The following is a 27,503-nucleotide window of genomic DNA, read 5'->3' as shown; positions in this document are numbered from 1 at the left end:
TCCTTTTAAAGATTGTGGTTAAGCAATGATGGTTCTTTTTTCCTTATACTGTGCTTAAGCAATCATCGCTATTTTCTTATTTCTTGTATATTCTATTAGAGTTATTTTTTCTACTTGGCAGAAGGCCCTAATTGTGTTAATTTTGGCTATATTCGTGGCCTATAAAACACGAATTATGGGGCTTATTCTTGTGTAATTTAGAAAAAAAAATGTTTCTTCTAAAAACCAGTCAGAACATGTATAACCTCACTGAACCATCAGTAACATGTCGCAGACCCGCTTCTACCGCATCAAAATATATGGGATGAGAAGTAACTTCAACGTCATGTTCATTCCGAGGATATACCCCTAGTTAAAAGAGTGTGAGAAAATAAGCTTTCACATCGGGAGTTTAACTGGAACATGAGTAATATATAAAGGGTTGCCATCAATTCACTTATTACCAATGGTTTTAAGTTGAAAGCTCATGCTCAAATCTAACATGATATCATAGCCCGAACACACCTTACCCAACTGAACTGAAATCGATCCGGCTCATTGAAAGAGGCCCGATCGATTTTAAACCGATCTGGCCCGAATGCTCCGGCAGTCTAACCGAATTGAATCCTAGACTAGGATGTTATCGAGATTGATGGTAATAAGAACTATCATTTCGAGGAAGAGTATGAGAATATAAGCTTCCACATAGGGAGTTTAACTGAGACATAAGTAATATACAAAGGGATATGACAAATCTACTTATCACCAATTGGTTTTAAGTTAGAAGCTCACAACTAGCCCAAATCTAGAGAGGGAGGCCAAGCTTATTCTCTACACCAGATAAACCAGTTTGGATCTTCACAAAAGATGTAGAGTACTTTGTCACATCTGGATATCATCAACAAGTCAAACCTATCACCCCAAACCCTGACAACAATAGCAAGCATCAGAAACTATGTAACAAGATCTGGGCACTGTCAACACCTCCAAAGATTCAACACTTTTGGTGGAGAGTTCTTCAGGATATACTTCCTACAGCAGCAACTCTGCAAAAAAAGGAAGTTGAAAGTCCTACCAGATTGTAATCTCTGTGGAGAATCCAAAGAGACAACTATTCATCTACTCTTTCAATGCAGTGTATCCAAAGAGATCTGGGAGCTAGCAGGAATTGAAATCCCTTCAGGTCAACAAGCTACCTCTAACTCTCTAATGGATTACCTTTCAGTTTTTAATGTCCAGATATAAAGATCATCCTATTCCTACATTCCCATTCATTGTCCAGAGAATACGGAAAGCTCGGAATGATCTAATATAATATAATGCAAAGAAATGGTCTATACCATAGATTATCTATAAAGCTTTTATGGATCATGAACTTTGGTTGGAAGCTAAAGCCTCACTTGACTCTAATGATCCAGTCCAAATAGTCTGTTCTTCCCAAACTCAACTTGCTTATGCATCTGATCATATTCCAGAATATATAGTCTACCGTTACACAGATGCATCTTGGTTGGATGATAAACAAGAAGCAGGAATAGTGTGGGTTTTACATGACTACGAGCACAAACTATTAATTCAGGTCCAGCTTTCAGTTTTAGAAGCAGAAGCTCTGGCCCTGGAAGCAATAGTTCAACTCAACCGTCTCAACTACAAGAAGGTAATCTTCTTTGAAGATAGTCAGAGTTATACAACACACTAGCCAGAATGAAACACGACCAGTCTGGATACATCAGCATAAAATAGTGAAATTCAAACTCATCTAGATGACATCAAAAGACTTACTGGACATATTAAGTCTATTTACTGCGTCTTAAACAACTAGACTAAAGCAGAATTTTGCAAATATGTGGCCGGAATTTCTTCTTAAAACTGTCGGCCGGAAGCATGGGCTTCATTGGCTTGGCCCAAGGGCTGGCTCTGAGCTTGACAGTGGTCTGTTTGATACATGTACCTCATAATTTTCTTTAGGTTCTACTATGTAAAATGTTTGACAAAAAAAAACATTCTGATTTTGACAAAATTGGTTGAAAGTTCAATCAAACAAAAAATTGGGTTGGTTCCATTTTTTGTTAATTCAAATCGGTTTGGTTAAAACAAAATTCAAGGTTCAGTCAAATTCCTTAACATCACAAATAATAATTGGCTAATAAACACTTTGTGTGGCATGTGTTCAATTCGACATGTAGTGTAATAGTAAATATTAGTGATTCAATAAGGGAGCTTCTTATTGTTTTTGACAAACTTGTGATTAGTTTGAACAAAGACATCACAACCATATAGGAGTATGTGACTGGGATTGGTAACATCTGTGGAGAATTCATTTTCAGAATTTTCATCTTATCACGACAGAAACCATGATTGTTCAAGAATTCACTAATTATTTTCCTAAATCTTATCTATTATTATAAAGTACAATTTTCTTTTTTTTGGGCGCGCCACGTAGATAAGTCGCGCGACCGGGAGCTGACACGTGTCCCATCCGCACAAACCACTGCGTTTCATTTATTCTCCTTTTTGTTGGGCTTTGGTCGTTTATTGCGCGATGGGCCGGGAATTTGGTCCATTTTTCTGGCCCGGATAGATGGGGTTCGCCTTCTAACCTAAATCTGCTCGATCGAAGAAACATAGTTCGTCTCTGCTCTACGTGTGGCAGCGAGTCCGTGATGTTTGCGGTTCTTCTCCCGACTGAAACAGTCTGATTAATTGCTTCGTGATTAATCTCATTGATTAATGCCTCCACGATGTGTCTTCAAAGCGTTGTTTGGATCTGAGAGCCGGTGTGGTTTCAGTATAAATATGTGTAAGGTCCCTCTCCTTGAACTCAACTTCTCTTCGTATCTCTTAAAATTCATCTTCTCTTCAATCATCAATCTATTTTTTTGGAAAGCTTGAGTTTAGATGATTCTGGTTTCGTTTTATTGATTTAGAAAGTTTTAGTTTAGATGGTTTTGTGTTCGTTTATTGATTTTATTCAAGGTTTATGATGTAAGATGATGCAAAATAACTCGATATTTACTTTATGCTGTTAGAACCGATTAATCGATTAGATATTTGTTGTAATTTGTTTCATCTACTCCTCTCACAGGCAACACTGTTTACCGTTTTAACTCCTTCCGACATATCTTGCAAGAAGGCTCGATTTATGAGTTAAATGGTTTTGATGTTCCGAGAAAGCAATCCAACCTTCAAGTTTGTCGTTTCTGAGAGATACTACCAAGAGGAGAGTGAAAGAAAGGTATTGACTTTCTGAGCACAGTTGTGATTTCTCTTAGGTTGAAGGAATACAATGTTCATTTGCATAAACAGACATGGTAAACTTATCACCTCCTTTCTGCTTCTTTGGGTAGGCACAGATTGAACAGATGGGTGGTCAGATAGAGAATTATCAAAAGGTTGGTGTCTCCTTACTTAATAGATCAAAAACACAGTTGTTATTTACGTTAGTGTCAGAAATGGCATTTGAAGTCGATTATTTATACATTTCTATGACCAGAAACTTGAGGAGTTGCATGACAAATACACTGGTCAAGTGCGGGAGTGCTCTGATCTGACCTGCAGGCTTGATAGCACCGAGGCATTGGTTCATACCTTTTGTTGGACTTTAATGCTAGATCAATACTGCTCTGAAACTTTTAATGTGCTATCTAGAAAAACCTGAACCAAACCAGCAAAATGCTTGCTTCCACAAATGAGGAATTGAAGAAATCTCAATATGCCATGAAGGAGAAATATTTCATCATTTCAGAGCAGAAAAAATCTGGTACTTTCTAAATCATTACTCTAACCAAATGCTTGAAACGTTGTCTCTAACATGCTTATGCATTTTGCCAAAAAATGTGCTGGTTCAACAAGCTTTTGTTTTACAATCTAACTTGGAGAAAGCTACTAAAGAAAATGCTTCGTTACACCAAAAAATTGGTATTTGTTTTTACTATTTTGGACGTCTTTAAGCAATATCATATGATTTGTTTATATATGATCGATTTGGTGATGCGTAGGAAGAGAGAATAAGCTCAGTGCGGATAACAGAAAAGTTGTAGACAATTATCAAGCAGAACTTTCTGAACAAATCTCCAACATGTTCAGTATGGTTGCTTCGTGTCTGTCCCAGCAAAATGCACAGATTTATGGTGTTAACAAACTGTCCCAATCTCGGTTAGAGGCGCATAACAAGGTATCAAACTCTTTTGTTCTTTAGTTTCCTAACAATTAATGAGTGAATGTTTCTGTAAATTGGTCTGAGTAAATACTATTTTCAAATTTTGTTTGTTCAGGCTATTCTTGAAATGAAAAAGAAGGTTCGAGCACAAGGGATTTATACAGTTCTCACTTGGAGGCAGTGCAGAATGTATTAAGCTTGCACAAGGCAAACTCAAATGCTTTTCTTGAAGAAGTTTCAGCGTTAACAACTGCAAGTGCATCTTCCATTGATGTAACCCCTTTGTCAACTTCTTTCCTTTTCTTTTGATGTGTTCCAATAGTAACTGTCTTGTGGATTTCAGTTTCTTGCATCAGGAGATGAGACAACATCATCGTTATTTGATGAACTTCACAATGCTCTTACGTCCCACCAGGGAGAAATGGTTCTCTTTGCAAGGGAACTGAGACAGGTCAGTGCACTGATCTATAACATTTTCTTAGAGATTTACAAAAGCTATTAATGGATTGTTTTTCCTAATAAGCAGAAGTTCCACACAACGATGGAGCAAACCCATGAGATGTCTGAATACATAAGTTCATTCTTTCAAAAGCTTATGGAAGAGTCTAAGAATGCTGAGAACCGTGTAGCAGAGGCTAATGATAATCAATTAAACAGCATTATCGATTTCCAGAAGACTCACGGACCAGACAGCTTTCGTGGAGGTCACAGACACGACTAAGCTGATCCTGAGGGAGAGCTCCAGTATGTTGGTGCCAAGTTTATTGTACGATGAGATACCTCTTTCCAACCATTTCAGGGACAAGCCTGTCTGCCTCAGTGTTTTGATGGCCTTGCTCTGGCTGAATCCCTGAAGTTACAGCTGTAGAATATTTGTTTAACGACTCTGCTTCACTTTCTTTTTATCAGGTGCGTTTCTAGGCACAGTATTTTTCTGTATTTGGGAATCACCTTGGGCAGCAAAGTCATGGCTTCTGCGCCATGTCAGTGCTCTGTTGTAATACATTCAACAATTGTTTCAACCAGTTAGATGTTTAAATATCCATCTGAAAGCTAAGAACATGTTTTACAAGTTTGCATTGTGCATCTTCTCAACTGGTCATTGATTCGACCCTCTGTTTCAGTGTGCTTGACGGATAAACCAACCACCTTCCCTAAAGTTCGAATGTTCGGGTTTGGAACCAACAACCAAAAAAAAAATACTTTTTGGCTAATAATATTTTGAGAATGTGTTTGTTGTGTTGTCCAAATATGGGAATCATATGATATAAATTGATGAATGATTCTTCTAGAGGGGAGGAGGAGATGAAGAAATCCATCTTCAAGTTCGCCAGTTTTTTGATCTGATTCTTTCTGATTGCTCATGTTTATTAACTAGAAACATCAAACTATTTTATACTAACCAGAGAATCCAATATCATGCGAGCTTTCACATCAATGGGTGCTTTCACACAACGCACATGCAGATACACATTTTATAAGAATTATAACATGTACATCTACTTACTAGGGTGTTGAACTTCTGTTATATCCATCTATTTGCGTTAGAGGACCTATATATTTGTGACAAAAAAAGGTATTAAATCACTTTTAATGTTTGCCACGCCAGGTTGTCTGCCAGGGTTATGGAGATGATAAAGTTCTAAGATAATAAAGAAGAGCTGAAAAAAGCATTAAGAGAAAACGTGTACAGGAAATCAAAAAACAAAACTGAAATGTTTTCTAACCATAACAAAGAGTTACTTAGTAAATATTACATATAATTTCTAGAAGACAGAAGGTTCTTTAGGCTACATTTTGGGCAAATGACTATTGTAGATAGAACTCTCTGAATACTTGTGGCACAATCAAAGTATCCAAGATTTAGCAAAGTATACACTCCACATTCACCTAATGAATCCTACTTTTGCGGCTAACAAGTAAAGGTCAGGTAGTCTTTTTAGAATTGCCAGATTCATGATCTTTAGCGACTTGAGACTCTTCTTTGTCTGCCTGAATTCTTGCACCCGTCATGGTAACCCTTTATAAAGCTTGCAAGAGCATCTTTATAATTAGGCTTTGAATTATGTACACACGATGAAAGGTAGGCATTGAAGTTTCCATGCCACCTATTGCAGCTATACGGCTGTACCGAACGGTAACAAAATAAACAAACAAGTGATCGTGAATAAAATCATAAACCATGAGTACAGTAATTTCTAAATATAAATTACTTGCTTTGTAAGAAAATGCTTTCAAAAACTGGAGAGTGGTTGGAAGAGATGGAGGTAACAAGCTACTCTTGAAACAGCCATCGACCAATGTAGTTTTGTGAGATTACATTTCTTCTGAGTTTTAAAGAACGTAAAGACGTCACAGATTTTTCCAGATTACATTTGATGATGTCTCCAAATATATATATACTTTAAATATACGGGACAAAATGAAGTGTTTCTATTTTTACTGACAGGAAAGAAACTTTTTTCCAACAAATAACAGGAATCCTAAATATAAGAATAAGAGAATCTTTTTTTTATGCACAAAAAGGAACACATCTTGCAACCAAAACACCAAATGGCATAAAGAAACAACGGCTTAATGAAAATGAGATCAGAGCCAATACTTTTTTTGTAAAAAACTAATATTTGCATGTATATATTTAAATTTAACTTATTTCCCACAAATATTTAACCCACAAATATACTAGAAATGTAAGGACTTTCTAAAGAAAAATAAAATACAAGGTGATACAATACTTTTTTTTGTGTAAAAACTAATATCTCCAATGGTACACAAAAATTTCCTCTATATTTCACTCTAAAAATATATTTCACTCTAAAATAGAGTAGCTCTATTATTGAGTTGGATTTTCTCCAATGGTTTACTCAATAATAAAGTGAAATATAGAGTAATGTGTTATAACAGTAATGGAAAAGTCTATCTTTATTCATAACATAGAGGTTCCTTATATAGGAGATTACACCGTCATAGATAAATGGAAAGATTACACATCATAATCTCTTGGGTATGAGCCATCCACAATCTGGTTCATAACACTCTTCTTTGGATGCCATAACCATTTAGAGCTTGTAATGTGCTTTAATGTTGCCTCATTAAAACCTTACCAGGAAAACCCAATTGAGACAAAACCATGGTGAAGGAAAAAGAGTACAACACACATTACTCCCCCTGATTTGGACATTACTGAAGGTCCCTTGGATCTCTCCAATTTTCTGCAATCTGTGGGTGATGAAGATCTTGGGCAGAATATGCTTCGTCCTCGAACATGATAGTTGGTTCTTCTTTACCATCAGCCATGCCACAATCTGATCGAACATATTGAGTCATCGACCTCAAATACACACACCCGAAATCTTGGATGATGTTGCTGTGATATGCGTGTACCACCATGTGTAGGACATAACCTGTCTGAAAACAAATCAACAAAACCAAATAACCCCTCTTTTGGCTGGTTAGTATAAAATAAACCAAAATCAAAGGCTTCTTCATCGTCCTTCTTATGGACCAATCAGATCAGTGTCTAAAAAAAAGACTTCTGCATCGTCCATCTCAGGACTAAATGGACTTCTTTATCGTCCACCTTTGGACTGAATGGATCAGTGTCCAAAACAAGTGATCTCACGCCCATGTACTAGATAATGGGTGAGACTGGTCCATATTAAATCTCTTGAGTACCCTTTTCTGTATATACTATTTGATGCACAAGGATTTCATTGTTAATGTACTCAAGCTGTAATCCAAAACAAAACTTTGTTTTCCAAGATCTTTCATCTCAAACTCTTTCTTGAGATATTCAACTGTTTGGAAAATTGTATCTAGAGGTTCCTAAGATATTCAGATCATATACTTTGATGATTATCAATATTGTTCTCGAGAACTTGTTGTATTTTCAGCTCAATACCCTCTAGTACTTTCATTATCCAGTGGACCATATAAATATGCAGTCACTACATCAACTTGCTGTAAGTCTAATTTTCTCTCTTATATAGCCAGACTTATGAGAAATCTAAAAGTAGTTGCATCCACCACATGGGAGTATGTCTCCTCATAATCTATTACTGGTCTTTGTGAGAATCCTTGTGCAACATCAGCTTTATATCTCACGATTTATATTCCTCACAAGACCCATTTATATCCACTGGTTTTAACATCATAAGGCGTCTTAATCATATGGCCAAATACGTCTTTCTTCTTTAAACTATTTAACCCCACGTTTCTATTCAATCCAATATGTTCTACGAGTGCGCACTCTTATATTGACGTGGGTTCATGATCCTCGCTTATATTCATAAATTCAAGTGCTACCTTGTATGCAAATAAATCATCTTATGTCGACATTCCTTATTGGTTCCATTATGTTTCAGACATGATATAATCGATTGAGATTCATTATTATCAGGACCTTTAATACTTTGCAGCTTGGCGTCCCAAGCTACAATGTTTGCTACCTGTACCTTAGAGCCGGCCGGCCTTATCTCCATGTTTGAGATGGCTTCCTTAGTAACCTCGGATTTGGACTTTGATTATCATTCTCTGCACCTTTCTTTTGTTTCCGAGGATTCTTATCTTTTGGAACCTATTGGTCTACCACGTTTCATACGTTGTCTAGACTCTGTAGCAACTTGACTGTGTCTCTTCTTGGACATCAAATTCGTTGGTGCTTTACAAGCTGGTTTATATATGACTTAGTCATTCTTTTTCGGGTCAGAAAATGTGTTGTAGGCACGGGGGGGGGGGGGGGGGGGGGGGGGGGGGTAACCCACGAATTGATTGAATGGTGGATCCAAGGCTACAACCTGAAAACAAAGAGAACCGATTTTTATGAGTTTTAGAGTTTTTATAATGAGAACATAAACAAATATGAATATGAATCAAAATGATAATATGAATAAAAACAAATTGAAAAGGGATATATTGATGGAGATGAGATCTTTGTTGCTGGATGTGTATCACTCTCAACAAGGATCGATGGATGGAAGATGAATGAAGATGGAACCGGTCTTGTTGGATGTGTATCACTCTCAAGATCGATTAATGGATGGAGATGGGAAGATGGACGCCACAAAGATCTATGAAAGGGATCCTTGATAAGTCAAGTTGCTCCAGAGTTGTTTCTCACACAATCAAAAGACTTAAGACAATAGTTTTGACAAAACTAGAAAAACTGATTTTCATTCATAAAAGTTCAAGGGTGATTTACAAAGACAAACTAATTGAGCTTTATAGGATCTACTACTGGGACTCTCTAACAGTCATAAAATGACATAAGGAAAGAAACAAAATCGAAATAATAAACATGAAAGAAAAGAAATTGATGGCTCCATGAAAACTAGCCGTTGGAGGCTTTATGATGAGAATGTTGGCCAAATGAATGTAGATGGTGTTCTCCTTGTATCTGGACGGTTTGAGGGGGTAAGTGAGCTTCCTGGGAATCTTCTTTATGGTCTGGAAGGTGCTGATGTCGTGCATAGACTGAAGTAAAAAGAGCTGTTGGAGTTTAAATGCTTGAGACTCCAAATAAAGCAAGTTGAAGTAAATGAGAATCCTCCTGATCCAATGGTTGTTGGTGCATGGTATGAACATGTAGAACTCCTCCTGGACACCTAAAATACCTACTGATTGTTTGAAATGATCTACTGGTCGCCAATTCCTGGTTTGAAGCTGATTGAACCGGTTAGCTTCCAATTGAGGTAAGTGAAGAATTGGTTTGGCCGGTTTTGGAGATTGGATCATAACTTCTGATTTCCGTGTCCATTTCTCCTGATATTGGGCTTTCTGAAAGGCGGATGGATCCCTATTTAATCCTATGATGGGCTTTGGTTCAGGCCGCTCTTTCCTTGGGCTGGAATCTCCTTCTAAAGTCGGGTACTCGCAGATGGACGGGCTGGGAAACCTCTGACTTGTAAAATTCATAACTTCTTGCTCCGTGAATATTTTGGCTCGATTCCAATTTGGATGAACTCATTCTTTAGTTTATAATCCAATAAAATTGGTTTCATATTGAAAGACCTTCTGGTTGTGGAGATATACGCGTTGGACTGAACCTCGGTCGCTGGTACCTCCTAGATGGCCGGTTTGGACGGTTTGGTGAGACTCTGGTTGAACCATGGATTTCGTGACCACAACATCCCATCCCTCTTGACAAGGTTTCTACCTCGAAACTATATAACCTGCATCATGATAGAGCAAGTCAGGTTTCATTCTCTTTTGAGAGTTTAGAACCTTACTTTGGTATAATTTCGGTTTGGTGATGCATGGTGCATCTGGTGGCTCTTCTTTGGGAAGATGTGAAAGGATCACACCTCTGCTATGGTTATGGCCATTACATCTCTTCTGGAGTGGATGGTCCTTCAAAGTTTTGGTGGCCACGTTTCTGATCTTCCTTGGAGTTGATTCTCCTAGCAACATAAGATTATCCGGTGGGATTTCTTTGAAGCTTTCTTCTTGGCAACCTGAAATAATCTCAACACTCTGGACAAAAAGCAAGTGCATTATATATGTCATGGAAATATTAAGAACATGCTGATCTAAAATTAATCTTACCATAGGTTTTGGAATTTGAACAATCCATTGTTTAGATTTTGGCTTCCACTTGTGAGGTGGTTCATGACTGAGCTTATGGTCTGGTTCCTTCTGTGGAACTTCAGTAAGCATATAGCTTTCATTTTTACTCCCTACATCAAGAACACACACGTCAGTACTAGTATCTCTAGGTGGTGTTAGACACTTACCTTGGTATGATACTTCATTTACTGGTTTTGCTTCTTTAAGCAACATGGACTGCATTGTGTCTTGAACCATCTTCTGGTCCATCACAGGTGTGGTGCCTGGTGGCTCCTCTCCTTTGAATTCATGCTACTTAGTTCCTGTTACATCATCCTTTGACAAAGACAAGTGCATTATACATGAATTTGGAACAAACAAATCATACTGAATAAAACTATCACTCATTTTAAACAATTCAGATTTATTTTCTAGTGATGTTTCTTTCAATACTTGTTTAGTTGGACAAGGTACAGCAAAGTGTCCTATTTTATGACATCTAAAACAAGTCTGATCTTTCAGAATTTTAGAAGACTTACCTTGGCTAGATGTTTCCTCCTCTTTTGGGTCTAAAATGTCCTTGTTCCTTGGACATAATTTTTTGATAACTTTTGGTTCCAACAAGGATGTGGAGGTCGGTTTTTGTTGGACCTCAGGACCTGTATTAACATTCTTGGACAAAGACAAGTAACTCATACAAGTGGGAGATGATTTATAAACAAATTTATCAAGTATAGGACTTACCTTAGCCTTTACTTGGACAATAACAGGTTCTGATTTTTCTTTGGAACCATGAGTTAGATACCTCCTTGGGTATATCTTTTGTATTTTAGAACTTGTGAGTTCTGGTGCAAATTCATTCCTCATGACTTCCTTAAGATCTCTCCACGTTTTGATAGCTGGCTCCTTGTAAAACCATCTATCATCTTCTTCTTGTACCCACCATTTAAAGGCATTACCTCTTAGTTGATCAATGGCATAAGATAGCCTCTCTTCTTTCAGAATGTTGTTGTAGTAAAACCATTCATCAAGGTTCCCCTCCCATGTTAGGTAGCTTCTTCCTCCTGAAAATGTAAAGAGTTCAGTTTTATCAGTAAAGGAATTGTAATCAAACCGAGAATTAACAACATGAGAGTTGTGTGTTTTAGAAGTTGGAGTTTGATTGATCCTTGAAGGATCTGGTGGCTTGGGCTCGACATAGACAGCCTCAGGTGCATTTCCAAAACTTCTTTTTCCTTTATGTGTACGTTGGCCTTGTGCCTTGTTTCTTTTCTCCAGCTGAGCAATCTGATCTTGTACTCCTTTTATAGCATCCAATAGCTGTTTTTGAGAGGCTATTAAAGCTTGGCCTTGTGCTGCCTCTTCCATTTCTTCCTGCAACCAATCTAAAAGAGGAAGTGAAAGTATGGGAAGTTCTGGTCGAACTAAAATAAAACAAGTGTAAACTCCAGTTAGAGTAAACCGAGAAATATGCAACTATTGAACCGAAATGAAATAAACTATGTAAAAATGATTTTTTTTTCTTTTGGTTTTTCTGAATGTAAACTCGAAATGAAGCTATATGATATGATAAGAAACACAAATGGAAAGAAAATATGAAAAGCAAACTATCACTGATTTTTTTTGTATTTTCTTAATATGCAAACTCTTAAAACAATATACTAAAATGATGTAAACTATGCTTTTAAATGTTTTTTTTAATGCAAGCACGAAATGAATACAATATGAAATGATAATAAACACTATGGAAAGAAATATGAAATTCAAACTAACACTGATATTTTTTTTTTGAATTTTCTTATGCAAGTTACCGAAAATGAAAACAATATATATGCTTGAACCCAAAATGATATAAACTAAGCTGAATGATTTTTTTTTTGAATGCAAATAACAAACTAATAAAACAAATATGGTATGCACGGAATTAATAAAATGCTATGCCTTTTTCTTCTTATTTTTATGCAAGATTCAAACAAGAAACAAATATGGTATGCAGATTTTTGTTTTTTTTTTTTAATGAATGCATAAAATCTAAAAATGGCAAGTGGAGCTGGGGGAATGAATGCAAACAAGCTAATGAATAAAATTTGAATCCTATATGATCTACACGGAAATAAACTTGTCTTCCTTTTTTTTATATTTTCTGGTTTTATGAATGCAACAAGAACACAAAAATGCAGAAACTGTTTTTATGGCTTTTGATTTAATAATGGAAAAACAAATGCAAACAAGATGAATGATGCAAGGATAGAATGGACCTGATTCAGGAGCTTGAGCTCTGATACCAAAATGTTGTAGGCACAGGGGGGGGTAACCCACGAATTGATTGAATGGTGGATCCAAGGCTACAACCTGAAAACAAAGAGAACCGATTTTTATGAGTTTTAGAGTTTTTATGATGAGAACAGAAACAAATATGAATATGAATCAAAATGATAATATGAATAAAAACAAATAGAAAACGGATAGATTGATGGAGATGAGATCTTTGTTGCTGGATGTGTATCACTCTCAACAAGGATCGATGGATGGAAGATGAATGAAGATGGAACCGGTCTTGCTGGATGTGTATCACTCTCAATATCGATTAATGGATGGAGACGGGATGATGGACGCCACAAAGATCTACGAAAGGGATCCTTGATAAGTCAAGTTGCTCCAGAGTTGTTTCTCACACACTCAAAAGACTTAAGACAATAGTTTTGACAAAACTAGAAAAACTGATTTTCATTCATAAAAGTTCAAGGGTGATTTACAAAGACAAACTAATTGAGCTTTATAGGCTAGACTACTGGGACTCTCTAACAGTCATAAAATGACATAAGGAAAGAAATAAAATCGAAATAATAAACTTGGAAGCAAAAGAATTGATGGCTCCATGAAAACTAGCCATTGGAGGCTTTATGATGAGAATGTTGGCCAAATGAATGTAGATGTTGTTCTCCTTGTATCTGGACGGTTTGAGGGGGTAAGTGAGCTTCCTGGGAATCTTCTTTATGGTCTGGAAGGTGCTGATGTCGTGCATAGACTGAAGTAAAAAGAGCTGTTGGAGTTTAAATGCTTGAGACTCCAAATAAGGCAAGTTGAAGTAAATGAGAATCCTCCTGATCCAATGGTTGCTGGTGCATGGTATGAACATGTAGAACTCCTACTGGACACCTAGAATACCTCATGATTGTTTGAAATGATCTCCTGGTCGCCAATGCCTAGTTTGAAACTGATTGAACCGGTTAGCTTCCAATTGAGGTAAGTGCAGAACTGGTTTGGCCGGTTTTGGAGATTGGATCATAACTTCTGATTTCCGTGTCCATTTCTCCTGATATTGGACTTTCTGAAAGTATGATGGATCCCTATTGAATCCTATGATGGGCTTTGGTTCAGGAAGCTCCTTCCTTAGGCTGGAATCTCCTTCTAAAGTCGGGTACTCGCAGAAGGACGGGCTGGGAAACCTCAGACTTGTAAAATTTATAACTTCTTGATCCTAAATATTTTGGCTCGGTTCCAATTGGGATGAACTCCTTATTTAGTGTAGAATCCAATAAAATTGGTTTCATGTTGAAAAACCTTCTGGTTGTGGAGATATACGCGTTGGACTGAACCTCGGTCGCTGGTACCTATTAGATGGCCGGTCTGGACAGTTTGGTGAGACTCTGTTTGAACCATGGATTTCGTGACCACAACAAAATGTGTCTGGAATTTGATTAGCTAGATTTGTAAATGTATAATCTTTGGACGTCTATTTCACATTCTTTAGTCCGAGGATCTTGCCAAGACATTGATGGTTGATTCTTTTCTATTTCTTTTACCATTCTTTTACCAGCTTTATTATTTTTCTCCTCCTGGTCTTAAAATAATCCGTGTACCTGGCCTCAAATATAATCACCCATAGTTGGCTCAAGGTACTTTATTATTGTGGGAGAATCATATCCAACATATATCTCCATCCTTCTTTTGAGGTCCCATCTTAGCTCTCTGTGGTGGAGCAATTAGTACATAGACAACACATCTAAATGTCTTATGATGGGGTATGTCTGGCTCTTGACCCGTTAATAATTGTGATAGGGGATATCTATGCTCACCAAATGGCCTGATGCGTATTAACTTAGGTGTATGTAAATTTCGTGTGTCCCAAGCTGTGAATGAGAGTTTTGACCTCATAAGTTATGGTCTATCAATCAGTTATTTGCGTTTTAAAAGATTTCGGCCAAGCCGTTCTTGGTATGGACATGTATCACAGAATTGTCCACACTTACCCCCATGGACATACCATAATCATTTAAACGCTTGGGACATGTATTCACCAGTATTATCTAGACATATAGTCTTTATTCATGAAAAAGGGGCTCGTAGCCGTTTTACTGGTGATGGCCTAATGAGTTTCCCTTGTGTACATGCTACACACGTGAGATTCTTTGGAATAACTCTTCTTATCTTTTAATGTGTGCCTTTTGAATATCAATTTTCGCATCATGTTTGGACCAGGATGGCCAATCCGGTCGTGCCATAAAGTGTATATTTTCGCAGGCTTTTAGCCTCTATCATACTTATCTATGCATAGTCTAGGTCAGTAGAGAATGCAGGTATAGTCTTTAGGACTTATTATGGCCTTGGGTGATTTTATACATCTGAAGGAACTCTTTGTTTCATTCGCCCATTGTTTTAATATGGAAACCATTCATTCTTGTATCTTTAAAACTCAATAGGCTGCTCTTGCTCTTAGAGTTGGGTGAATATAAGTTATCACTGATTTTTAGATGCATACCCTTAGACAATAATATATTGGCCTAGCCATAGTCTTTTTTCAGACCGGCGATACCTGCTTTAGTACTTATATTGGCGTTTTTCAGTATACTCATATAGAAAAATCATTCATTCATTTAATCTAAGCAGACAATGTAATAGAAATAAATTCAAGGAGATAAAAATCAGAGAAAGCATACAAGCAAAGCAATCACACAAGTTTGATGTCGAAATCAGATTATCAACTTGATTCTTTTAGGGAATCATAAGTCTCATATTCCATAAGATCATCTTGATCATGTTCGAAATTATTTTCACCATCTTTATAGACCAAGTGGGTTTCAGGATTCTTCCCTTTCAGACTCTCTTTGGGAGTCCTTCATATCTTAGCCCAATGGTTCTCCATTCCACATCTATGGCACACTGATTTGGTCGAGTTTTGTGGTGTAAAGGATATACCACGGCCACTGCCTTGACCATGGCTCAAATTGGGTTGATACCCACGGCCTCTGCCATAGTTATTCCCACAATCAATTCTCAAAACAATCAAACCGATTTTGAAATTAGGGTTTTGGGATTTTCGATTTTGATCTTAGATCAAAAGGAGTTTGTTTTGAGATTCAAAACCATTAGAGATTTTGATTTTAATTGATCAATAGATCAATCTCGATTTAGGGTTTGGGGTATCGAACTTTTGAGCTTCGATTTACTCAGTTAGGTTTTGATCTATTACCCTATGGTTTTGATTCATAAAGATTAGAGTTTTAGGGTTTCATTCTTTATCAATCAATCCATGTTCGATTATGGGTTCTTAGGTTTTGAATTACCTTTTAACCTTAGATGATTGTTGAATCGGACCACCAAATGAGTTGAGCCGCGAGCTGGACACGAACGGGACGCGAGCTGGAATGGATTGAGTCGCTTCTATCGGGTCGCGGACGTCCTTTGTTGCTTGATCGGGAACGCCTTGATCGTCGGACGCGAGCTGTCTGATGCTGTCGCGAACGAGGAAGAGGTCGCGTGCTGGAGCTGCTCTCGGGTCGTGAACGTCTGAGCTAGGATCAGGAACGCCTTGGGCTAAAGCTGATCGGGGACGCGAGCTGGAACAAATGCGGGAACAAGAGACGCGATCGGGGTTTAGGGTTTCGTCGGATCGACGGCTAGGGTTAGGGTTTTAGGATTTTTCGATTTGGGTATTAGCTTAGGGATTTAGATTTTTGTGCTGATAACGTGTTATAAAAGTAATGGAAAAGTCTATCTTTATTCATAACATAGAGGTTCCTTATATAGGAGATTACACCATCATAGATAAATGGAAAGATTACAAATCATAATCTCTTGGTTATGAGCCATCCACAATCTGGTTCATAACATAATGTTATTTTTTACTTTATATTTAGAGTGAAAAAACAACATTACTCTATATTTCACTCTATTATTGAGTGAACCATTGGAGCAAATCCAACTTTATAATAGAGTTACTCTATTTTAGTGTGAAATATAGAGAATTTTTTTGTGTCATTGGAGATGCCCTTATTTTTTATAACCTCAGAATTAATGATGTGTGAGTGAAATAAAATTAAAATATTTATAAAATTTTATTCTTAAAAAATGTCAAAGTAAATATCCTAAACAGCTCGCTTGAGAAACATATTAACAGTAAAACCATGTATTTAAATTACCATTTCAAAAAATATTTTTTAAAAAATGGTGCATAGTGCCGGAAAATTCATAACTAATAATATTCTGCTACATAACAAAATTAAGAAAAAAAGTTAATGCTTACGGAAAGAAAACAATAGATTTATAAAAATTATACAAGAATTAGATGTTTTATTTAACAAAAACTAAAATATCATATCCCGCGCGTAGCACGGACCGACCCTAGTTTATTATATTCAAAAGCTTGCAAAAGAATTGCATTGAAACTCATCTGGAAGCTTTTCACCACGTCTGGCTCCCTTTGGGTAGCTTGGGTCAAGGAAAATATATGGAGCAATGATTCATTTTGAGACATAAGGGAGTCAGCTAAGGGATCGTGGGTATGGCGGAAGCTCTTGAGGCTGAGGCCGTTGGCTGCTAAATTCATCAGGATGCAAATTAAAAATGGGCACAGAACTCTATTTTGGTCAGACCACTGGCTTCCTGAGGGCCGTCTTATCGGCATAGCGGGGGATAGTGGACCACAACGGCTTGGCATTGGGAGATATGCCAAGGTTGCTGATGTTGCAAATGCTTCTGGTTGGCAGTTTCGAAATCGCAGAGACCAAATGCTACGGCAAATAATCACGAGTGTTACAAGGGTCACAGCGCCAGTTGATGGTGATGAGGAGGACGGTGCTATGGAGGTCAGGGCCTGATGCATACAAGTGCGAGTTCTCATCCTTCCAAATATGGGAGCAGATACGACCGCATAGAGAGAAGCAAGATTGGAGTAAAGTGGTATGGTTGGCTCAAGGGGTGCCCCGGTTTGCCTTTATTACTTGGTTAGCAATTCGTGATAGACTTGCAACTGGAGTTAGAATGAGGCAGTGGGGAGTAGTACAAGGATGTGTGTTCTGTGGAGAGCCTAATGAGTCCAGAGACCACCTCTTCTTTGCTTGCCCATACACCTTCACTGTATGGTTGGCAGTTGTGGGAGACTTGCTGGGAGTAAGTGCTGATCCAGATTGGGAGATGACATTAAGCCGGCTGGTAGAGCACGACTACGATAAACTGACATTTATATTACTGAGACTGGTGTTTCAAACTTCTATATACTATCTTTGAAAGGAGAGAAATGACATGAGACATACTGGGAAGTTGAAACTGGTGGGGCAGTTAATAGCTCTCATTGAAAAAACAGTCAAGAACAGGATTATGTCAACTCGGTACTTTGAGAAACCAAAGCTTCTAGGACTGATGCAAAGATGGTTCAGGGGGCACTAGCTTATTGATATAGACTTAGAAGCATAGCTTATTCTTATGATTCTTTGTACATAACTTTCAGTTATCTTTTAATATAAATTTAACATTTTACCAAAAAAAAAAAAAGCTCGCGAAATTTCAACCAAAAAAGGAAGGTTTGAGCCATAGCATCATTGAATTTTCTACTTGACATAAGGTCTAAAGTGTGTGAAATAGGCTAGATATGTGACCTATAACCATGAATTAATGGGCTGATTCTTTTGTAATTTAAAAAACAAAATATTTCTACTAAATTCGGTCTAAACATTCTGATTAGGCCAAATTGGTTTAAGGATCAGGAAGGAAAAGAATTCAATGAGTTTTGTGTCAAAAAGTTTTTTGAAAACAAAATTATATCAAATTCATAAATAGTTTGCAGGTATTTTCGGTTTCTAGGTCGGTTTAGCAATTATATGTTCAGTTAACATTAGATTTTTTTATATTCAAAATTATTCTATATATTTTTTTAAAATAAAAAAAAATTCTAAAAAAGATAGTTTAAAATGTTTAAATTATCTGAAATCTAGTAAAAACTACACAAAATATCTAAAAGTATTTAAATACATGCAAAATATCCAAAACACCATATGAAATTTACATAACATTTTTTAAAATATTAAAAATATCTAAACTATAAAAAATCAGATAAAAATAAACCAGGTAACTTTGAATTTTTTAGATACTAATTTAAATTTTGACTGTCACTTGATATCTAAAATTTATGTTTAATAACACAATGGTTGACGATCTAGTCTTATTTGATAGTTTATAAGATTACTAGCTCAGTCTATTTGAGAGATGGTAAATGTAGTATTATCGACACCTAGTTTCAGACATTAGGAGTTTATGAACCCAATGTTTTGTGAATTTTTGAATGCTGAAATAAACTAATATATATTGAAAGCTTTAAGATTTATTTTCTGTGACCAAAACAGTTTAGCTGAACAGTAAAATCAGTTAATCACAGAAAAAAAACATTAAAGGTCCGATTGTTTATAACTTTCAAAAAAATTACAGTTAAAGGTTTTAAAATTTGACTGTTAAAACTTTACACTTTTAAATAATGGAAGTGGTTTTAGAAATATTAGAAGTTAGGAAATATTAAATTTTTAAAAAATAAGGTAAAAAATGAAATTAGTAATTTTGGTTTTGAGAATTTGAAAGAAAGTTTATAGGACTTTGGTAGTTTAAAGCCTCCTTGTAAATAAATTGACTTCCGAAACTTCTATATTATTAAAAGAGAAGTACCCGTTTGAAAATGTTCTTACTTCATTAATTAAACTTCCTATTTTTTTGCTTGTCTTTTTCAGTTGCATTTATGAAATATCCTTAAACGAATAAAACTGCCTAATTTATTACTTGTCTTTTCAGTTACATTAATGAAATATGCTTAAATGAATTGAAACTTCCTATTTTATTGTTTGTCTTTTTCAGTTACCTTAATGAAATATCCTTAAATAAATTTGGACATAATGTCATTTAATCAACAAAAAAAAACTCATGAATTATCCTTACGTGCATAATTTTAATAATGGAGATTTTAAAAAACGTGCATCATTAAAATGTTACCTAAAACATACAGCATTAATATATAACATGCATCAATAAAACTAGAATTTGACTCACACAATTGTACGGATATTATTTTCAGTTGATTTATTCAAAAAATATTTAAGAATGGCTATGTTTTTAAAAATTATATGGTATTATTTGCTCATAACTCATTTGTCATTTGCTAAATTGTTAGAAATAAAATTTTACCATAATATAACTCAGTTGTCATTTGCTAAATTTATGGTTTTTATTTATATTTTTTATTATTTAATTATAATATTTTCATTTTATATTTGAAAGAGAAATGAATTTTTTTTCAAACAATATTTTTGTAAATGTATTTTTTAAAAAATAATCAATTTAAATTGTTATTATCATTGAATATAATTATTTTTGATATAATTTGAGTTTTCGTTTACATCAAACTTATCATATTTTAGGATAATTTTAATTTAAAATGTAATTTTCATATTTTTCAAACAAATTCTAAAAATATTTTTTAAATATTTTGTTATAATTTTTTAAAAAAAATTGAGTTGCATTTCAAATAAAAAGGTAAAGATATTAAAAATATTCTAATTAAAATATGTAAAATTTAATATAGTTTTAAGGAAATGGTCAAAATAAAAAAAAATTACACATAAAAAAAGTCATGATTTTTGTTAACTGGACGGATCATTATTTATATGATATCGCAAACGAAAGAAAAATTTATTTTTTTACAATTATCTAATTAACTATGTATACTCATTTTTTTTATATTTTTTATATGATATCACACATTCGTAAAAAAATAGATAGTTTAAGATGCAAAAAAAAAAATTGCTTAATGAATATAATATGAATAAATTTTACAAATACATCATTTAATAAAATAAATAATTAAAAACTGAAAATTCATATTCGCGCGATTAGGATCTAGTTAGAATTAAATTAAACTCCAAGCTACTAAAGTCAAAACACAAATCAATCAGACCCTAAACCGGAATTAGTGATGGGAATTGGTAACCAAACTTAAACCGAATTATAATACAAAAGGAAACTTTGGTTATTACTCTTGTCAAAAAGGAAAACTCTCGAGACTTTATAGCAGCCGCGAGTGATCGTGCACCAACGAACACGAACGATAACCCAATCTGCTCTTCTTCTTCCTTGTCTCACTCGCGGATTCGCAGCCTACACAATGTCGGATACTGTAGAGAAAGTCCCCACCGCTGAAGCATCTTCATCCTCAGTAGAAGCATCAATCACCGGCGAGAACACAGAGCCCACTACAACAACAACGGAGAAGACAAAGTGGGGCGACGTTGAGGATGACGACGAAGAGGAATCAGACGCAGTCTCAGAGCTCAAATATTTAAGTATCAAGGAACCTGAATCTATCCTTGACGAACCCGAAGACTCAAACATCAAAGCGGTATCTACTAGCTAGGTTTCTTCTGATTAGTGAATTGTGATTGTGTTTAGTCTTCCCAATTGTGCTTAGATCCACTTATGACTGGTAAAGTTTAGGTTTTTCTTGATGGGTTTGATGCAAAAGTAGTTCATGGATGATCCCAACATCAGTCTAGGGTTATTTGGATGATTTTGATTTTGATTTTGATTTTGATCTGGGACGATGTGGACTCTTCCCAGTCGAGCTTAGATCTTGGTTTTTCTGGAAAAGATTAGGTTTTTCTTGCTGGGTTTTGATGCAAAAGTACTTCTTGGATGATTTTAACATCAATTTAGGATGAGTTTGATTTTTGAGTCATTCTTTCTTTGTAGGTTACTTCAGGTGACACACCGTATACATCAGCGAGTAGGTTTGAAGATTTGAACTTGTCACCTGAGTTGATGAAAGGCTTGTACGTTGAGATGAAGTTCGAGAAACCCAGCAAGATCCAAGCCATCAGTTTGCCCATGATCATCACACCGCCTCACAAGCACCTCATTGCTCAGGCGCATAACGGATCTGGCAAGACCACCTGTTTCGTTCTTGGGATGTTGAGTCGTGTTGACCCCAGTCTGAGACAGCCTCAAGCCCTTTGTATTTGTCCCACCAGAGAATTAGCAAACCAGGTTAGTTTAGTTACGCTACTACTGGTTAATGATCTGAGAGTCATTGATTGTTGAATGATTGTTTAAATGAATGACAGAATATGGAAGTTCTTCAGAAGATGGGGAAGTTTACTGGGATCACTGCTGAAGTTGCGGTTCCGGAGTCGAATCAAGGCGTAACGACTGCAAGAAGAGCACCTGTGTCTGCTCAAGTTGTGATTGGCACCCCTGGGACACTTAAAAAGTGGATGGCCTTCAAGAAACTTGGTCTAAATCATTTGAAGATTTTGGTTTTTGATGAGGCTGACCATATGCTTGCTACGGTATGCTCTTTAATTTTTGTTTTACTTGGCCTTAATTTCTTACTTTCTGTATATAAGTTTCTTTTCATATGTTGATATTTGAGGTTTCATTGTTGTTGCAGGATGGCTTTAGGGATGATTCCTTGAGGATAATGAAAGACATTGAGAGAGTTAATCCCAATTATCAGGTACGTTAAACTGGTCTAATTTAGTCATGAATCGTGAACTTTAAGTAGTGTGACTATTGACTTGTAAAAGATATTCTACTTGACGCTCTTTAGTGAATAGAATCAGCTCAGCTGTGTTTTCTTTATTGAACCAGAGTCCCTTATGTTAATAAGACATATCTACGTGTTAAAACGATGGTTGATATGTTGTTCACTGTTAGAAAGCTATTCTGGGCTATTTCATTTTCTACATGGCTGTTAGTCTCAGTTTAAAAGAAATTCTTTGCTTTTTACTTTCTTGTGCTAAAATTGATCATGTGTTTGTGTTCTTGACCTTTTTTTCTAACAGGTTCTCCTGTTCTCAGCAACTTTTAATGAAACTGTCAAAGATTTTGTTCAGAGGACAGTCAAGAGTCCCAACCAACTCTTTGTAAAAAGGGAGGATCTGGCTTTAGACTCTGTGAAACAGTACAAAGTGGTTTGCCCAAAGGAGCAAGACAAGATCGAAGTCATCAAGGATCAGATCATGGAGCTCGGGGATATTGGGCAGACCATAATATTCGTGAAAACGAAGGTATCAGCAAGCAAAGTGCACAAAGCTCTTGCGGAAATGGGGTATGACGTCACCAGTGTTCACGGTAGTATGAGTCAAGAGGACAGGGATAAGATAGTGAAGGAGTTCAAAGACTGCCTTACTCAAGTCCTCATTGCAACTGATGTCCTTGCTAGAGGTTTTGACCAACAACGGGTAAATCATTCTTCAACCCTATTGCTTTCATCTTGTTGTTTCCCCTAAAATGCTTCTTAGTTAATAATGACTCTTGCAGGTGAATTTGGTTGTGAATTATAACATGCCTACTAAATATGAAACCGGGGAGCCAGATTATGAAGTCTACCTTCACAGAGTTGGACGAGCTGGCCGGTTTGGTCGTAAAGGTGAGCTTCCTTTTTTGAGTGCGTTACCATCAAGTTAGACATTAATGATAATCAACTTATAAACTGTGTATTTGTATGGCAGGGGCTGTGTTCAACCTCCTCCTCGACAATGGGAACGATAAAGAGGTGATGGAGAAGATAGAGCGCTACTTTGGAGCGCAAGTTAAGGAGATCAAGTCTTGGAACTCAGAGGAAGAGTACAAGAGTGCACTCAAGGAAGCTGGCCTGCTTGATGAGTGAAAAAAACTCACCGATGAAGAAGACAATTTGTTTAAAAAACGTGAAAACTTTTGTTTTTTTTGTTTCCTGAGATTGTTGTAATTTATTATATCAGATTGCAAAGATTTCAGCCGTTTTTTCACGAAAAATTCAAATTTTGTTTCAATTGTCAATCATATCTTTTACAACATCAGATAAGTGACAAGACACAGAAAAAGACTTTGGTTATGATTTTCCGTTCAGTGTCCACAATAAGCTTTTCTTAGTTTCAAGTTTCAACAGATGGTTGAGGTTTTAGCAGCAAGATGAATCAATGCACGTCGGTGATAGATAGTACGCAGCTTCTTGTATTTCTGCACAAACGCTGCTGTATCAATCTCCTTCTCAAGGAACTTCTCTTGCAGAGCTTCAGATTCTTCATCCACCTCATTCATAGCCTCTGCAAAACCTCCCCACAAAAGTTGCGGTTTAGAAATGATGACACAAGAAACTGTACACATGAAGTATTGCACTTGTATATGAGTTTTACCTTGAAGTTTATTCAGAAGAGAACCAGGGGAGTAGAACTTGAGGATCTCTTCTTTCTGTCTTTCCAGCTCATTAAGCTTTTCTTGCGCAGTTGCAAGCTCAGTTGTACGGATGATTTTGCACTGTAAAACGATGAACACAAGGTTCTTAAGAAGAGATATCGAAAAAGCTTGTTATACATGGTGAAGTGAACAAGGAAGTGTGGTTCTTGATAACTCACTTGGTTTCTGAGCTCCATTATTTGTGGCTCCTTCTCCAAGTTCTCTCCTGTTTACATTTTGACCATAATAAGATTTCTAGATGATACGGAAGTCTCTCGCCAAATGACATGAAACAACAGAGAACTTACTAGCTAGCTGCAATGTTTCTCTGCGGAGCTCATCTTTGATCTTATGGACAGAAACCAAAAACAATGAGCACCAGTGAATAATCTCAATACATAACTAATGAGAAAGCTATAAACAACCGCCGTTATCCAGAAACAATTAGAGTGTTTTTAAGACTTACATTGTTTTGGATTTTGACCTGGTCAAGAGAGAGCAGAAATTGCTGATACGCATCTTTGTCAGAGAGAAGCTTCCTGAGCTCGTCCACACTACATCAAAAGTATACAAAGATTCAACAAAAGAAAACATACAAAAAACCACATCACAGAACATAAGCATACAAAAAGAATAGAGAGCGAACCTTTTGTCTTTCAAGAAGGTAATAATGCCAGCTGCTTCACCTGGTGAAACATGTGCTGGAATCTGACCAGATGTTTGAGGGCGGGATGAGGAGCTTGGAGAGCTGACTAGAGAAGGAGAGTACCATGGCTGCTGCTGCTGGGAAGAAGAAGAAACTTCCGGAGGAGGACGAGATTGACCTTGTTGGTCTTTTGATCCCCTTTGATGAAAACCAAAGAAACATTATCAAGTAAACATGTCAACGATATATATATATATATATATATATCTTTTTTTTTAGTTTTTAGGGACACAGCTGAAATAACACAATACTTCTTCTCGTCAGATGCAGAACATCAAAGTAGAAACGAGACACAACCAGTAACAAGAGACTACAACATTCTAAATCTAATAGCAGCAAACCCTGCCTAAATCAGCAACACAGTGCTCAATTCAACTGTAGATAACTACATAACAACCAGATTTGCCTAATCAACGAACATACTTAATGTCCTGAACACACGTATCTGATTATCATCAAATTGAAAATCTTGACAGCATACGATACAGCTAGCTAGTCTCGAACAATCACGGAACACACAAAATTAAGATTTGGGTATTACCAGAAATTGAACATCGTTTCTAGAATTCGGCGAATAACCAGAAGAAGCTTGTGTCTTGTCGGAAAAAAAAGTCACCTTTTACCGGATCGACCAAATTAAAGAACTTTCTATAAGATCGAAGACTCGGGAACTTCGGTTAGAAAGCGTGTTTGTCGACGAAACTTTTTACTTTCGTATTTCGGTTCCTAACACGATTTGGTTTTGGTTTTCCCCTGACGGGCCGTATTCTTCTGAAGGCCCAATACGAACAATTTAAGAATTTAAAATTTTAAGGCCCTTTGCTGTTGAAACGACATTATTCACAGTCAACGGCTCGCGTGAAAAACTCATAAAATATCTGTACACCCGAACATCATCTCCCATATAAATTCTATAACTTCAAATATAGAATTTTTTGCTCTTCAAAACTTCAAATTTAGAGTTTTGATAAGTGAAACTTCGAAAAGAAACTTCAAAACTTCACTACTCAAAACTCTAAATTTAAAGTTCCATCTTTTTATTTGCATCTTGGTCCTTATAATTAATTATACATCACATTTATGATTCTTAAGTATTTTTTCATTCATAGTTTTAATCTTTAAAACTTTTGTATATTTTAAATATTTCAAATTTATTTTTATAAATTAGAATTTTACATATAAAAGTCTTTTTTAAATCAAAATAAGATTTATGATATTTTAAAAGTATAATTGGACAACAAGAATATTACAAAAGAAACTTAATAATTTTTTTAAGAAGATATATACATGAAGACATAATTATTACACAAATTTAAATATTACATCAACACTAATAGTGTAGTAAATTTTCTCCAAAAATGGAGCATTAATAAAATAATTTTATGTAATAATGTTGTATTTTTTTATAGTTTAATATTTAATTGTGTATTTCTATTTATAATTTTATATTTTAGTCTAAGATTTTATTAATTAATATTACTATAATATTTTTATATATGTTCTAGTTATCTACAAAAGTTTTATATTAATTATGACAAATATAAGGAGCATAGTGTAAATTACAAATAATTTTGAAATTAAATTTGAAGTTTTGATTTTGGAGAAGAACACCTTAAAACTTCAAATATAAAGTTTGCAAAGCTCTATAATAAAAAGTCTATTTGGAGATGCTCTGAGATTTGAAATGAGCTCATCAAGTACATGTTTTGTTACAAAATATATAATCAAGTATAACATTTTGCTATAGGATAAAAAAAAGGTTGATGATTTGTTTCCACCAGATTCGTACCGTTTAGTGGAGGGCTTAGAAAAATGCTTAGGCGATTTTGCATTCGTGGAGGCCATTATGTCACTCGCGGTCTATCTCCAGCACCTAAACGTTGGGATGGTTCCTGATCAGACCATTAGCATGACCATTGGAGCAACCATACACATTACTAATGAATGAAAATGTTTTCGAACTCCAAGATTATTCAGAGTTTCTGTTTTGCTTAGAAGGATTTCAATTTCTCTGAAGGTTCTTTTTTTATGTTACTGCTCGGATTGTTTATGAAGGTGAGCCAAATGTAAGCCACAATGTCGAAGATGAAGTTCTAATCTGTGTTTCATCTGTCTTATGATATTTTTTTAAATTTGTTACCATCATGATTCATTGTTGTTGATGGACTTTGTTGCGATCTTTTGTACTATATAGTATTACCACTGAATCCTAAATTGAAGGGCTTAAATGGAAATGGAGAGTTTATGATGTGTAACTGTGTAAAATTCGTATCTAGCCCTTTTTAGTTATTTTGTTGTTTTCTTAAACAGAAGATACTCCGATCAATAAATCATGTTAAGAGGAATGTTGTTTATCACGTTTCTAACCTAATTCACCAAAACTGAATTCATACTAATAACATGTCCTCACTCATACAATAACAGTTTCATGATACCGAAACAATATGAATCACCCTCTTGGGTCATGAAATATAAGAACTACATTATTTTTGCTGCCAAAATAATGTACCAATAACATGCATTCCACCAGCCCCACAAACGACAAAACATATAGGAAACTGGAGTTAGGTAAAAACAACTCAATTATTCCATGTCTTGGGTCTAAATGCTAACAGCTCAATTGATGTTGGTTCAATTTGGATT

The 27,503-nt window shown here is 35.8% G+C and overlaps 3 protein-coding genes and 1 long non-coding RNA gene across 8 annotated transcripts; 3 read left to right on the top strand and 1 right to left on the bottom strand.

Annotated features, from left to right (window-relative positions):
• Positions 1-2,539: 2,539 nt before the first annotated feature.
• On the top strand, positions 2,540-5,183 carry LOC106389132. Of its 4 annotated transcripts, XR_001277969.3 has the most exons (9): positions 2,540-2,779; positions 3,065-3,214; positions 3,327-3,371; positions 3,473-3,739; positions 3,832-3,897; positions 3,978-4,153; positions 4,254-4,411; positions 4,482-4,589; positions 4,665-5,183. It is a non-coding gene; the product is annotated as an uncharacterized LOC106389132 (long non-coding RNA). The 4 variants fall into 4 exon arrangements; XR_002657797.2 differs by having other exon boundaries at positions 3,333-3,371; positions 3,473-3,897; XR_002657795.2 differs by having other exon boundaries at positions 3,473-3,897.
• A 12,331-nt stretch (positions 5,184-17,514) lies between these two features.
• On the top strand, positions 17,515-18,349 carry LOC106384305. Its single transcript, XM_013824294.1, has 3 exons — positions 17,515-17,769; positions 17,825-18,115; positions 18,194-18,349. Exons 1-3 carry the CDS (start codon positions 17,515-17,517, stop codon positions 18,347-18,349), a joined length of 702 nt encoding a protein of 233 aa, XP_013679748.1.
• Positions 18,350-20,973: 2,624 nt separating this feature from the next.
• On the top strand, positions 20,974-23,758 carry LOC106389130 (DEAD-box ATP-dependent RNA helicase 38). The gene is made up of 7 exons (XM_013829323.3): positions 20,974-21,338; positions 21,689-21,982; positions 22,060-22,284; positions 22,386-22,451; positions 22,780-23,178; positions 23,258-23,366; positions 23,449-23,758. Exons 1-7 carry the CDS (start codon positions 21,105-21,107, stop codon positions 23,604-23,606), a joined length of 1,485 nt encoding a protein of 494 aa, XP_013684777.1. The 5' UTR covers positions 20,974-21,104; the 3' UTR covers positions 23,607-23,758.
• Positions 23,757-25,586, bottom strand: LOC106389131 (vacuolar protein-sorting-associated protein 37 homolog 1). Of its 2 annotated transcripts, XM_048754200.1 has the most exons (8): positions 25,402-25,586; positions 24,801-24,998; positions 24,621-24,708; positions 24,463-24,502; positions 24,334-24,380; positions 24,115-24,235; positions 23,856-24,024; positions 23,757-23,785 (listed from the first exon to the last, which is right to left on the bottom strand). In XM_048754200.1, the coding sequence occupies exons 1-7, from the start codon at positions 25,413-25,415 to the stop codon at positions 23,861-23,863; spliced, it is 672 nt and encodes a 223-aa protein (XP_048610157.1). In that variant the 5' UTR covers positions 25,416-25,586; the 3' UTR covers positions 23,757-23,785; positions 23,856-23,860. The 2 variants fall into 2 exon arrangements, with proteins under 2 accessions (XP_048610157.1, XP_013684778.1); XM_013829324.3 differs by having other exon boundaries at positions 23,781-24,024.
• Between the last annotated feature and the right edge of the window lie 1,917 nt (positions 25,587-27,503).

Source organism: Brassica napus, chromosome C4, assembly GCF_020379485.1.
Source record: "Brassica napus cultivar Da-Ae chromosome C4, Da-Ae, whole genome shotgun sequence".
NCBI lineage: Eukaryota > Viridiplantae > Streptophyta > Magnoliopsida > Brassicales > Brassicaceae > Brassica > Brassica napus.
This window is presented reverse-complemented; position numbering and strand designations above follow the sequence as displayed.